The sequence below is a fragment of the Protopterus annectens genome, chromosome 3.part1 (genome assembly GCF_019279795.1).
Source record: "Protopterus annectens isolate FY-2018-M chromosome 3.part1, PAN1.0, whole genome shotgun sequence".
In the NCBI taxonomy this organism is placed as follows: Eukaryota; Metazoa; Chordata; order Ceratodontiformes; family Protopteridae; genus Protopterus; species Protopterus annectens.
The window spans coordinates 1,399,583,742-1,399,599,108 of NC_056732.1; the positions used below are offsets into that span (position 1 = coordinate 1,399,583,742).

General features: G+C 39.7%; 1 protein-coding gene across 2 annotated transcripts in view; it reads left to right on the forward strand.

Annotated features, from left to right (window-relative positions):
• Positions 1-13,074, forward strand: part of LOC122798485 (fibrillin-2-like) — a 1,115,712-nt gene extending 1,102,638 nt beyond the window's left edge. For both annotated transcript variants that reach the window (XM_044067451.1, XM_044067452.1), the window contains one exon: positions 7,736-13,074. In XM_044067451.1, the coding sequence (XP_043923386.1) occupies positions 7,736-7,817 (82 nt within the window). In that variant the 3' untranslated portion in view covers positions 7,818-13,074. The remainder of the gene's footprint in view (positions 1-7,735) is intronic.
• Positions 13,075-15,367: the final 2,293 nt, after the last annotated feature.

Below are 15,367 nucleotides of genomic sequence, written 5' to 3' on the forward strand. Positions count from 1 at the left end.
CTTTGGTAAAAACTCAGTTCTCAATAAGTACCACATCAATGGAAGCCCACTGAACACTGTAGGCATTATAAGAGATCTGGGGACACAGGTTGACAGCAGCCATATTGCCACTGTGGGTCAGGTAGTCTTTCTATGTGGCACATCTCATTACCAAGGCTTTTGCATCCAGGAAGAAAGTGGCCATCATCCCTGTGTACTCCTCCCTCATTAGACCACTCATCAAGTATAATGGTCCATTTGGCATGTACCTCACTAGACACATGAAACTGCTGGAGAGGCCACAGAAGGACCTCACAAAGAGGATCCTAGGCATTAAACACATGTCCTACATAGACAAATTCAAAAAACTCCAGCTATTATCTCATATCACCTACTTAGAGGTGATCTCTGCTTGACTTACAATGCCATGTCTGACCCAGCGCTTTTAAAAATGCTACATCTAAAAACATCCCAATCTCTCCGCACCACTCACTGCAAAGACCTCAACCTCATTACCATAATCAGCACAACATGCTGGAGGGAAAGGTTCCTCACCCAGAGACTGCACATGCCCTGAAATAGACTTCTGATACATGTCAAGCAGAGTACCTAGCTGACCCTGTTCCAGAGAAATCTTGATGACTGGATGTGTAATATAATGTTCACCCCAGGGATAACTCCAGTGGCTCTATTTGATAGAAACACTGGGAACTAACATTAGGTGGTACGTATATGGGCTAGGCTTGTAAAGGCTCCAGGACCATTAACCTAGTACACACCTATGAACCTATAAGAGGAATGACATCAGCATGACTGATAAAGTAGGGCAGTGGGTGGGACTCTTATCAAAATACTTCTTCCTACAAACATACACACTTACACACACATTTGCCAGATCTGAGAGTAGAACTCCTGTCTATCTAGTTATTTGTACTATAGTGTTACACAGTTATCACACATGCTACAGAGCTTACTAGGCTGACAACTGGCCAAAGGTGCTGATAAGGGGAAATGACATCAGCAGGACTAATAAAGTAAGGCAGTGGGTGGGAAACTTATAAAAATATTTTTTCTTACAAACATGCACACTTACACACATTTGCTGGATCTGAGGGTTGCACACACACACACACAGCTGCCAGTAACAAGATTAGAACCCCTACCTATCTAGTTATTTGTACTATAGTGTTACCTAGTTATCACATGCAGTACTGAGCTCATAGGGGTGATCAGTGTCCAATGGTACTTCTAAGGTGAATGACAGCAGCAGATCTTCTGAAATAGGGCAATGTGAAGTGTACTGAGTGAGAAAAGTCTTATATTACTTAGACCTATGGACACACACACACACACACACACACACACACACACACACACACACACACACACACACAGGCAGGTGATGTGATATTATAAAACCAACCTCAGTACTGTTACACAATGGGGCTCACCTTTTATGCTGGCATGTGCAACTGTTTACAACTGGTATGCAACTGTCTACAGCAGGACATCACTGTATGCCATTCAGAGTATCCATGTGTGTGACTCACTCTGTCTGTGTCATCCTGTATGTGTGTCTCTCTCTCTGTCACTATCTGGCTCTCACTTCCCCACATCTATGTGTGTGTATGCTTGACATATGTTGTTATCTGTTTCCTATATATATATATATATATATATATATATATATATATATATATATATATATGTGTGTGTGTGTGTGTGTATGTGTGTGTATCTCATGCAACAGATGCAGATATATCACATATGGGCCATCTACAGCTAGCTGAGGGTAATCCTGTCTGATGTGCAAGTGTGGGGACAGGTGAGGTGTACATAGCTGTCTGTATGCACAGACATATATACACAATACAGTCATATATTCCTATTGGGTTCCAGCATGTCCCATGGTTCTCTAAGTGTAGGAGCATGCCCAATGTGACGTTCTATAGTTACAATGGGGCTCCATTCCAGAGATAGGTGTACTCCAGTCAAGGGTTCTGTGTGCTATAGCCACACCTCTCAGGAGCATACAGGACTTTCCTCAGGGTACTTGTTTTGTTTAGTAGATGTTTTCTGACTTTTCTGTAGTCTGGCACTGCAATGTGTTGTGTCATTACCTAGTGCCAGACATCCTCAGATCATTACAGTGCTTTACCAGATGAATACTAGTTGTATGATGCATAGACCAATATTATGAGGGCAACTATGTACATTCTTGCCCAACAAGGTCATTTGTGAGGTTTGGCTACAGCCAGTTTAGTAATGACATGGCTATGTAAACATTCCAGCAACCTGGTGCTATACTGAATGGGGATCTCCTGCTTGTGTGGTATCTTTCTAACCTGAGATATCATATCCTTGTGTGGGCATACCTCTCACCTGTACATTTTTTGGAAAGTTGTCTAGGTGTTTGACTAGAAGTTTCATCCATTTTAGGTAAATGTGTGTTTTTATGGCAAGTTAGTTACATATAAATGAAGACTGATGTTACAAAATAATGACAGACATTACTGTTTCAGACTACATAACCTTCAGACAATTCCTGGTACTGCAAACTCCTCACCCTACCAACTTTCTCGGTATGTAATGGCGATATTTATGACTTGGGTGATTTGAGATCTCTCAGGTCACAACAGACAAGGTATTACAAAGATTTTAGTTAATGGGGTGCAACTTTATTTCCCTATTTTGTTGCTTGCTGAAAGTCTGCACTGAACTCTAGCTTTTTTCTTCTATTGCAAACGTGTCTCTTGGACTACAAATGTATTCTGACAGTTGAGACAATGTGGGATTCCTTCATTTGCATATGTTACATCCATCGGCAAGCCATTTAACCAGACAGTCCTTGGAGATGACTGGGAATGTCAACTAGGCTCCTTAATGGTCACCTGGACTGCAAGCTCATTAACCAATTACAAATCTATTCTTGCTTGTCCTACTACTTTACACAAGTTCCAGGCATATACCACCCACCACTCTGAAGAAACATTTCTTTACACCACCATTAACCCATTCCACTTAAGTCATACATTATACAGCAATTAATAAAAAAAAAATGTTCTTCTGAAAAACAAACAATTGCACATAATGTTTGCATCTTTGTAGCTCTTCCCACAGTGCATCACCAATGTCATAGAAGGATGAAAGTTCAAGATATCCATTAACCAATTTTGAGCAAACCAGGGAACTATCGCCCTATAAGCCTGACTAGCTTGGTCTGCAAAGCTATGGAGCGCATCATCATGGATCTCATTAAGAGAGACATTGGAAACCTCCAAACACTAGACCCTACCCAGTTCAGCTTTGTTACGGGCAGATCATGCCTCCTAAACCTGGTGGACTTCTTTGAGACAGTTACCAAGGCTATAGATGAGGGAAAGGTGATCCACACGGCCTACCTAGACCTTGCAAAGGCCTTCGACACCATTCCCCATTCAGGTATTATAGACATGCTCACCAGCCTGAACATAAACCCCTACATCACGAGATGGGTTGCCAACTGGCTCAGGGACAGAACCCAGATGGTAAGTGTTGCAGGAGCTAGGTCCGACTCTAAACTGGTTAGAAGTGGCGTTCCCCAGGTTTCAGTCCTGGGACGCCTCCTGTTTGGCATATAGGTACAGGCAAGCACAGGAGGACTATGGCTGACCAAGTTTGCAGACGACTGCAAACTAGGGGCTATAATTGACTCTACGGCTGACACAGACATCCTCCAAAAGGGTCTCACTGAGACAGATACCTGGTGTCAAAACCATGGACTCAAGCTAAATGCCAAAAGTGCATAGTCATCCCCTTTGGAAAAAACAAAGTACCCACAAAGTACCACATAGGTGGTAGCCCCCTAAATACAGAAGACGTAATAAGGGTTCTGGAGACCCAAGTAGATAGTAACCTCTCCTTTGATAATCACATTGTAAAAGTGGTTAGAAAATTCTTCTATGTGACCCACCTAATCACAAAAGGGTTTGCATCCAGATCGAAAGAGGTCATTGGGCCCCTCTATGCATCACTCATCAGATCCATCATAGAGTACAAATCCACATTTGGGATGTACCTTTCAAGACACCTGCAACAACTGGAAACGACCACAGAAGTACCTCACCAAGAGGATCACTGGCCTCAAGCAGATGCCCTATACAGCTCGACTGAAGAGACTCTAGCTGTACTCGGTTGCATACCGCCTACTCAGAGGTGATCTCTGCCTGACATACAAGGCCATGTCCTACCCAGAATTGATGGACATGCTCCACCTAAGAAAACCATATCCCCTCGAGCCACACGCTCTAGGGATCTAAACCTCACAACAATAAATAGGATGTGCTGGAGGGATAGATTCCTGTCCCAGAGACTTCCCATATTCTGGAACAAGATTCCAATCTACATTAGGCCGAGCTCCTCGCTAACCCTCTTCAAGAGGAACCTTGACGAGTGGATGGGAAACAAAGTTTACCCCAGAGATCAATTCAATGGGTCTGCCGGACAGAGGCACAGGGAACTAATCTAAGGGGGTGGCAAAGGCCAACACATTCCAGCTAGGCTTATAAATGCCAGATAGCCTAGTACCTACCCATGAACCTATAGTCAAGAATGCTGCAATTCCACCAATGTTTTCACCTACAATTTCTAATGTAGCAAACAGGTCTGAACAGTGTGTGTGTTTACTGCAATAAAAAAACACTCCCCATTCTTAGGTCTATACAAAAAGACTCCTTACCCCAGCACCACAAGGTCTTGTATATGCAGCCTTGCTGAACAAAATACCAGCTAGAATATTTAAAATGCCATGTTTTGACTGGGTAATACATTTATAAGGCCTAGTGTGACTCTTTGGTATACAGGAGTGCTGAAGCAGAGAGTTAATCACCACAATACCCAACAAACCAAACATCCTGCACAAAGTCTAAGAACATTAAAGTTGAACTACTGCAGGTGGTATTACATACATGAATTAAATTTACTTCACATTAAACAAGGCACAATAAGAAGAATCTACAGAAGTATTTTAATGTTGCTCAAGCAATGTGCAGTTTTTGCTAACAAACAATGTCCAGTCTTCTTCTTTCGGCTTTTTCCCCGGTTAGGGGTCGCCACAGCGGATCACTGTCCGCTCATGATTAGCAGTGGAGTTTCACAGTGTCTAGTTGCCAGCCCAGCGACCAACCTTCCACAGAAGGCACACGCACGCACTCATGCCTATGGCCAATTTAGTGTGTCCAACCTACAGCATGTCTTTGGGATGTGGGAAGAAACCCACGTGACCACATGGTGGACATGCAGACTCTGCACAGAAGGCACCCCCAGCCGAGGATCGAACCGGAGAACCTCTTGCTGTGAGGCAGCAATGCTAACCAAGCAATCGCACCTGCAAGCAGCACAGTATTCCTGCACCAAATTATAGTAATCAATACCATATCCTTCAGTTCGCAGAGATTATGCATAGAAGGCTGACCCAAAATAGAAGGCTGACCCAAAACAGCCCCAAGATTCTGATCATGAAACCCAAAACACACAATTGTGTACACTTGCACTACAGCAAACAGGAAATTCTGCAACTATCCCCAGCAAAAAATGCCAGTATTATGGACATCACAATTCTAACAGTGAGATGTAGATAATGAAGTTAAAAATGCACACGCATGCCTCTTTATAGATAAATATGCACACATTATAAGAAATTTCTGCTACACCAGATTTTTTGACCAGAAACATGACCTTTTTTATAACTCCTGTAACCTCAAACAAAAAGCACGTGCAGATTGTTAAAAAAACAACTTTGCATCCCCCCACCAATCATAACATTTTGACCATACCACTTCTGGTTTCACATCACATCATGACAGGACAAGCTCAAAAACACCTCGCAGAGACTGGAACCAAGTCTCTTAAAATGGCATTACTTTAAAAACGTGCACTACACAACTCCAAACCAACCTGACTCAGCTGCTTTGCTTGAGTTATTGAAGTCATCTTTGACAATTCCAAAACCAGCATGAGAAACCTGTACCCTTAATGAGATCCACAAAGACCAGTACCCCATTTTGCCAATATCCTCGTTGGCACTAACAAAGTAGTGTTCTGTAGAAAAAACATACCTGATCGACTACACAGAACTAGCTATTGGATAGGATATAAAATACAGTATGCCATAAATCTCTGTGTGTAATGAGCCAAAACGTTTGAGCATTTGTAATTTAAATTAATTATCAGTTAAAACGGACTGCAAACCTAACCTTTAATACTTAAATGAAAAAGCTAATTTATTCATGTAAAAAAAAAAAAATTGCCAACAAGATCAAAACAGTAAACAGACATAATAAAACAGGTTTCATCTACCCCCTGCTACAGGTGCATTAAGCCTTTGAAACACACCTGTCAATCATACCCGATTACGAGGAACGTACATCATTTTTGTATGATTTTTAAACAAAATGTTCATAGTAAATAAGATTATAAATGTAACGTATCATTTTAAGTACGTTGTGAGCTTTCGCGTTGAATTTGCTAGTTAAACACATTATGGCAGCCAGTGGTCCACACTTTGAAAATGGAAGGTTTTGACGTTCCTACGTATTCTTTTTAAACTAACGGATCAGTAAAACAGAAGGCAGCATATTTGAACTGGTCGCTTCATTAACCCTATTACATTGAGGTGCCAGCTCAAGTGCACCTGAATTTCCCCAAGCACTTAATTCTTCACACTAAGGATGCAAACCAAACACCAAACTGTACATAACTCGGTTGTACAAGCTTTACAGTAAGCAAGACTGCTGATCGGTGGAACCGATGCAGGGCTGTGTTTGTTTTCCCAAGGGAAGGAAAATAATGCTGGGAAAGGTCAGGAAGCAGTAGATTTAAAGAGCTGAGGATGGGAAGGGGGGTGTGTATGCTGACGTCACACGAAGGGCGTTACTACCTAGCCAGACTGAGAGCGGGATGCTCCTGCAGCTAAAAAAACAAAATTAGAACAAAACTACTGGAAAAGGTGCAGAAAGAGAGACACAGATGCACTTTACTCCTCTTAAAGTATACATCGGTCGAAAAAAAATTATAAAGTGTTCTGGAGGCTGCATCTTTGACACTCTCCCTTTAAAGAAGTCAGACCCAAGAAGTCTGGCTGCTATAAGGAGCTTTTGGTGTTAACTGGAAGTATACAAAAAGGCGCTATAGGCTTGAATGAGTTACGGAGCTGTTAATGAGTTGTTTACTGTGGTCTAGTAGTGTAGGGTTTAATTCCTTCAGCCTCCATTGCCTAACTGTTTGATTCCACGCAAGTCTCTGAGCAAGACACCACTGCCGGGCTGAATCTGAAAATGGACCATGCAGATCAGTGGTCTACCCGGGAAAACAAATACAAGTAAATAAACAAACAACTGCTTTTTTCCTTTACATGTCTTGCTTGTACAGAGCTCCAGATGTTAATTGGGTTAACATCTCCTAAGAAGAAATCCTACGAGTAGGTGTTCAAGGACGCTCATGCTGTTTTAGAGGTGTTTAACTGCTTCGTAGTGCTGCTGTTCAGTTTTTCCTCAATGACTACATTTTAAATTTGAGAAAAATTTGTTCATCTACAAAACAAATGAAAGAAGTAAAACAGAATGCATGAATACAAAGATAAACTTTTTTTAAAAAAAAATAAGCTGTTGTAAGCCATCTAGGCTTAAGCTACTTTATACTGGATTATTAGGTGTACAGACTTTGGTTTAGTTCCTTACTGTATGGCTATCTATAACTATTTGTCCTTTTTTATTCCTAGGCTCAATCAGGTGCGAGTCAATGTGCCAGCTTATAAGGTGGGATACAAAATTCAATGCAGCAAGCCTGGAAAAAAGAATTAGAACATCTGTGACTGATTACCACCCACTTTAAAATATACTGAGGAGTATAAAGCAGCTTTTAAGACATCTACATATAAGGCAGCATTTAAGACATCTACCAGTCTTAAACAGTTCCCTGCTTTTTCTGATAGATTCTTGTATGGCACAGATCAAATTACATTTACAGTATTGTATGAGAAGAACAATGGGCAAAAGAAATTACTGGAAAGGAATTATATAGGAAAATTGATCAGAAAAAATTCCATGTGCATAGATTTAACAAAGTGTAGAGGCCGAGGGGTGTTTACTGATGTTTAAGTATGTGCATTTGCACTTGAAAAACCAAAGAGTGATGTCAACTTCCAGTCTTCGATTTGTGTTTTGTTGCAGTAGATGCCTTGTAGGTTTGTAACAAATTACTTTGTTGAAAAAATGTTTTTCATATGCCAGTTCTATACAAACAAAAGGTGAATCATTTTGGAGTTTGTTAGCATTTCTGTTGTCAGGAAATACTCAATAACATTGTTGAACTGTCGATAAGTAATATAGATGTGTTTTACAAGAAAATACCAGCAAGGGCGCACAGTAGTATCCAGATAGTAAGTAGCAGATGTGGGAAAAGCCAGCTGCTTTAGACCACATGGATTCCTAAACACAATTTATTGAAGCATTAAGGCATGCTACTGTATAATAGCATCATACGGGGGCCGGGGAGGGTAGAAATCAGAACAGAAAGGTGATGTCTCATACCACAGCTAATACTATCGGTTTATACAGATTATATGATCACTGATTGCCTTGCTGCTGATGATAATATATCATTCCATAGCTGCAAACCAGGTGCTACTTTTTGTTTTTACTGACAAGATATTATCATGTCCCAGAGGTGCTGTGAAACATGCGCACAGTAAGTGAATACCTACATACTTGGCTGTGCATTGATATTTCTTTCTTTGCATAATTTGGCATATGATCAGGACAAAAGGGGTTATTTTAAGCAGAGTGCTTCAAATAGTAAGGGGTTCTTTAATGCTTTGTTTTTCAAGCATAGACTCCTCTAAGGAGGTGATAAGCTACAAAAGTGTGAATTGTTGTACTCTGTGGCTATAAGCCAATCACTTGCAGCCATTTGATCCTCTTCATGAGGAATCTTTATACCTTCTCAGGTTGTACTAGATGGTGTGCAGGTTACAGAGCAAGTAACAATATTGCAAAATTGGTGCATTTAAAGTTATGCAAATGGGGACAGTTATTTCTCTGGCACAGAACTACCAGTAGTATGGATATCGACTAAAAGGTTATTGGTAAGGACTCCTGAGTTTTTTATTATTTTGTCATCTTTTAGACTTTGCCCATTAATAGCGCATACATTTTTTTACAGATACTGTAATGCTGCATTTATTGATATCAAAGACAAAGTCATTTCTATTGTATCACTGGTGCACAAGTTTAAGTGCTGTCTGCAGGGATCTTTGCATACAAGAAAGTTGCAGCCCTCACTTTCCCAAACTGAATAGTCTTCAGACCTTCATTGTGCCTTGATATCATGATTATCATCATCTTCAATCACCTTTTCCCCATTTTTATACGGGGCAAAGTACAACAGCAACATAGTCAGTGTGATCACATCACCTAGAGCCACTCCTTACAACCTCCAAGTGGTTAGCCCTGACATGCCTTAATATACTGTCATCAAGTCACAAACAGGGCTGGGACTGCCAAGGAAAAAGCCATAGCTTTAGAGTTCTTTTCCCACTTTGAATGTAATTAATGCAGAGAATGTGGACACAACTCTCAGTTCTCAAATATGGGGAAACAGTCCAGTAGCCCTGGGACTCCATATTGTTGTAGCATTTCCTAAAAGACATTCCAGGATACACAGTCATATGTCTTCTTTTGGTCCACAGTAGATATTTAAATTGCACTGCAAACTCTCACTTGATTATTTTTGCAAACTCCCACATGATTATTTATGCAAACTCTCATATGATTATTTCAGTACCTATGTAAAGGCAAAAAGCTAATCCACTGTTTCATGATGAAGATGGAATTTGTACTGGTCCTGTTGAATCAGAGACTTGACTGGATAAATGTTTCTTTTCAACATGATGGCATATGCATTCCCATGGAGTGCTAGAATAAGATCTGTTTGTAACTATAACAAAGCCTCTTCAACTCATCTTTAGAAATGGAGACCCCTCTCTCAGTTTCTAGTTCAAAAGTACTGTTTATATTCATGACCAACACTTAAAATGTATGTTAACTATTATTTCCCAATGGTATCCAGCATTTCTAGCGAGATCTCCACCACTCCTTGCAGCCTTGCCACAGTGGAACCATTTACTCACCACAGTGATCCCTTTTATGGAAATTAATGCAAACCCATCATTTGATTTTGGCATGGCCTGTTCACAGGACAGTATGTCCACTTGAATCAGGAGATCTTAAAAATGTTTCTCTTGACATGGCCCTTAGCGGAGGTCATTACTTTATCATCATTGCTTAAAACTGGGCAGTAGCCCATCACCTTTTTCTAAATCATGTGTTAGCTTGCCAGAACTTCTTTAAAGCAATCCAAATGTAATTTTCTGTAGCCTCACCAAACTAATCCTTCACTACGGTCTTCACTGTAACTACCACAGTTTCTGAAATCCTGGAGAACCCCCTGCTGCCACTGCATGGAATACCTCTTTCATTAATTGAATGTCTTTCTTTGATTCTGATGTCCACTAACATATCCAACAATTGATTGCATGATAGCACCAACCACTTATTTGCCCAAAACCCATTGCTAGTGACTCAGCTGTTAAGGTTTTGAACAGGGTCCATTCAAATTCCATGACCCTAACCTCCCTAAATATATGAGTGAAGCTGTTCTAGAGATGGGAGTTGGAATCATCCCATGCAAAAGCAATGGCAAGGCATTCCCAAGATGCTTTCAATATACTTTTTTTCAGAAGACTGTGTAACAGCCACTTCAGCCATCTAAGAAACTCATGACCAAATGCTGATTATTAATAGACAGCTCAACACCTTCCTTTACTTGAGTCTTCAGAATGTGAGGCTTCAGGTCTGTTGGCATGACTATATAATGATTCATTGACCTTTGCGCAAAATGCCATTACCGTATGCAATTATTGGTATGCCAATGTTTGAGCATGATGTTTTCATGGAAGTCCACGCCTGGCAAAGAAGTAAAAAAAAATGTCAGTGAAATTTAAAGCAGGCAAAATAGTCGTCCTAATTGTATCACTTTAGATATTTGATTATTCCCCACATCATTCTAGAAGTGTCCCAGTAACACAGAATCTGATGGTGATATGCTATTGAATATATGTCTCTTGGGTTTTCATAGGCAATGTATATTTTGCAAATATAGAAACAAAGGTATTATGTAGCCATAAACCAAGTTATTCAAGATGGAACAATGTGCACTGTAATATATATTTATTGTGTCCTGCTGTTTGTGCATGATCCTGAAATAACAGTGATTCATAGAAGAGAATTGCTGCCCCTGTCTACAGGATCATGTTTAGAATGTACTCTCTATTGTGCAGGTACAACTAGTGACCAGAGCTAGACAGTATCACTTCCATAGATATAATGGATGCTGTTGTCTGTGCTCTGCCCATTGCCCTACATCCCCTGATGATGATGATGATGAGGAGGACACCTGCTTCAGGTATCAATACCATCAATGTGACCATTGCCAGCTATTCTACAACTTAGTTTGGTACTAGTATCCATATTCTCCAGAATGCAGTACATCTATGCACCACTACTGAAGGGTTTCAAGCTTTGATGCAAACAACAAAAAGGACTAGATGATTCTACCCTTCAACAGAGAATGTCACTGTGTTCTTATCACACCAGATGTATGCAGACTTTGTCTGTCTCAGAAGGCACCAGGAAACAGCTAGGTTTTCCTGTAGGTTGTGCATACCAAAGAGTGACTAAAAAGGTTCATGATTCCTTTGTCATACATACAGAGCAGGAACTATTTGCACAATATTACAGTAAGGAAATGTGTTGCAATATGTGCTACCACTGGTGGGAACAGTTATTTCAGTGTCAGCATCATGCAAAGACTGTTACATTACTTAATGTTGCTGTGATTAGTATTACATTAAGGGGAGGCAGGATGGCAGTAGTAAAATGATTCTTGCTGTATTAACTGCTGCATAACAATGTTCTGCTGAGTACAGCATCAGGTTTGAGGGGCCATCAGGACAGAATTGCCCATTAATTTTCAGACAGTCTTTACTGATCCCTACATAAAATTTAATGCTACTACTTGATGTACTCCACGATTTGCATGGATGAAGATGTGCATCATAATTTGTGTATCTGCTCAAAACCTGGCCCCTTCTGGGTATGCAGTTGTGTATACACTTCTTCAGTGGTATAACTGACATTTCCAGAACACTGTAGAACTTTAGTATATGGTTTTACCATGTACCAGCCCTAAGCAGCAAAATGATTATGAATACTTCACAAAATATTAAAGCAATCTGTCCTACCAATTTTGATCATCTGTCATAAGCACATTTTATTATATGGTAGCAGCTGTTTTGCATCTTCTCAGTCCCTCGTCTGTCTCAATCATCTGGGTCATAGTAAGCTTAGATAATTCACACACTGACTCTGGAATGTATTCACATGTGCATTTTGCCCACGAGAAACATTTCTTCATGCTGTGATCTGCAGAGTAAACCCAGTTCAGCTGAGCTATTGTGACACTAGTACCATTGTCTGTCGACCCTTGTCCTTGTACTCCTGTAGGCAAGTACCTGCCTTTCCCTCCTGTGAATATTTGCCTTTTCATTCAGGCCAGGGTTTTACTGTTACTATGAATTCTGCTGTCTGCAATTGTGTGATTCCATTGTCATCGTGACTTCTCTAGTATTCCCCTATTTTATAGGCCCTTGTGCATTTCACAGATCTAACCCTCAGTATTAAATGAATGCAAGTGGCCTGCAAAGTTCAAAACAGTCTGTCAGATGGTTTAGCTCAATGACTTCATTTTATTATATACTTAAGAGAAAAGTTTTGTACGTTTAATGTTCAGAAATATTTCAAGTTGCACTTGTTTTATGATTTCTCTGCCTAGCAAGTGCCACAATTGTACAGAATATGCCAAATTTCCTAAAGCAAGGGGAGTTTTGAGTGCAAAGATTACAGTACTATTTAAAATTCATAATGGCTGTGTGTTAAACTGTTCATGTAAATATCTTTATGCGTTGCATTTCTGTTTGTTATTAAAATTTGGAATTCATGACTTTCATGTTGTTTCTGTGACATTTTTACAAAAAATATACTTTGTTCAGAGATTTAATTTGTTCATAGTAATTATACCAAATTTTTAGAAGTATGAACACTTTTAATAAATAGCATATTGTTTTGCCCATAGGCTTTATTTCTTTACACTACTTATGCCCACTTGGTGGTGAAAATCTGGACAATGTGCATGTTACACAAGATGAACATTACAAAAAATTATTTATAGTTACTAATGTCCTATGAAATGGCCAGCCACTCATCCAAGTGAAGAGACAGATGACCACCCTAGTGCCTCTAGAATGGGACAGTTGAGAAAGGCCTCTAGAGTTCCCAAGATGCTGCTGATTGTTCCTACTTATGGGCTGGTGACTGTTTCTGAAAGTTACCATGGCCACATTGGTTCCTTCCAGCTCTTTATTCATTCTTGTAAAAACTGTCCATAACTGTCTGAAGTTGTGCTAAATCTCACTGCTTCATCCCTCAGTGCATGTTTCAGAATAAATGTCATGATGAACGTCTTGAAGTGTGAAAAGGTATATTTATTATGTAATGAGCAACAATGTCAGAGTGTTAAGCAAATATATTACAATGGAAGAAGCAAATTATAGCAGCAAAGATAAAGTCATATAACTGAACCTGTCTGAACTGTACTCAAACAAGACTCAAATACTGAACCAATAATGAACTAAACTTCTGTAACTGAAACTTGATAACTGAAGACCCAAACTGAAGACTTCTGTAACTCAATTACTGTCCTAAAAGTGTTCATGTTCTAATACCAAACATCTGTAAAATTCCTCTGTTAGTTTTACATGCCTCTTTGTTCTTAGTTCCCAGGCATTGTCCATCCAAATAAGATGTATTATTTCAGGTGTCTAATCTGTTGATGTCTCCTAACTGTCTGTTTCCATCCATACAAGGTCTTTCTGACACATGACAAAATGTGATCTTGGAAATCTGTAAGTTTTGCACATCTTATCCTCATCAGTGTTTTGGCCTGAAGGTTATCAGCTTTCCACTCAAATTGCATTTACTAAAGCTGCATGTAAAATGTAAATTATAAAATGAAGATATGGACGGAGTCAAAATGGTTGCACTTCCAAGCTTCTGCAAAGATAATACTGTATTTAGGATCTATGCTAATAAAACTATATTTATATAATATCTAGCCTTACAATTCTGCTTCTGATTGCCATGCTGATCAGAACTGACATGCACTCCATTATAGTCTTGAAAAAGATGCATTGTGGAGGTTGCAGATTAACATCAGCAATGATGGGCACCTTACACTTTTTCCATGTTAACCAGATGACACTTCACTGATGGCTGAAAAGAGCAGACCCATCAAGGGGCACATAAAAATGTCATCTTACCATCATAGTAAAAACTGAGGTATAGCCAGGAGTGATGGTGAACAACTATGCCACCACCTGCAGTACTGCCTGTGGAGTCAAGACAGACGCAGGGTAAGATTAATAACGGATAACATGGTTACCATCTAAGACTGCATTTTGATCTTTAGTTGTCTATTACACAACTCTTCCAGTGCATACCTCTAAATCTCGTAGAGCAAGAAATCTGGACAAAGGCATAAATAAAAGTGAGACAAAGGTACAAAAATAGGAGCATTTTTTAAATATTACTCTTACAAACTTAGAAAGTTGATAGAGTAAGAGGTATTGCATTAGCATGAATTTTCTGAAGGGTATGAAGTCTGAAACTCAGATGCCTTTCATTATTTTCTAACTTCAGTCTTTACTGATTTGCAACTACTTTGCCAGAAAACCACAATTTTATGAAAAACAGATCAAAAATATGAGGGAAAAATCTGGAAATTCTTTGAAAAATCTATATAGTTGAGAGTTATGTTCCAGTGACTGGTTCATTTTGTCATCTACCTCTGGAATTTTGTTGTGTGAGATAGTTTACCGCTCTAATAGAAAATTTGGTGGATTATTTAAACATGCTTCTCAAAATTCTCCGTAGCCCTTGGCTCATTATCTAAGGATGGACAGTAGGGCTTTGTAGTATAAGAACATTTTTTATGCTGACTGCAGCAACAATGGAATCTGGCTTGGAAGTCTCCATCCAGATGGTGCAGATTTGGGAGGCTAGTATTTCGTCCTCAAAACAAGTGCCACACTATTGGGTTTGAAATGTACTTTTAACCACTGACCATCACATTTTTGTTGAGAAGAGTCTACCCAGGAAGAAGACTGGATGACTGGAAGGCACTTTACAGGATCCTTTGAAAAGTTGTTGGATATGAGGGCCATCACCCTCTATGCCCT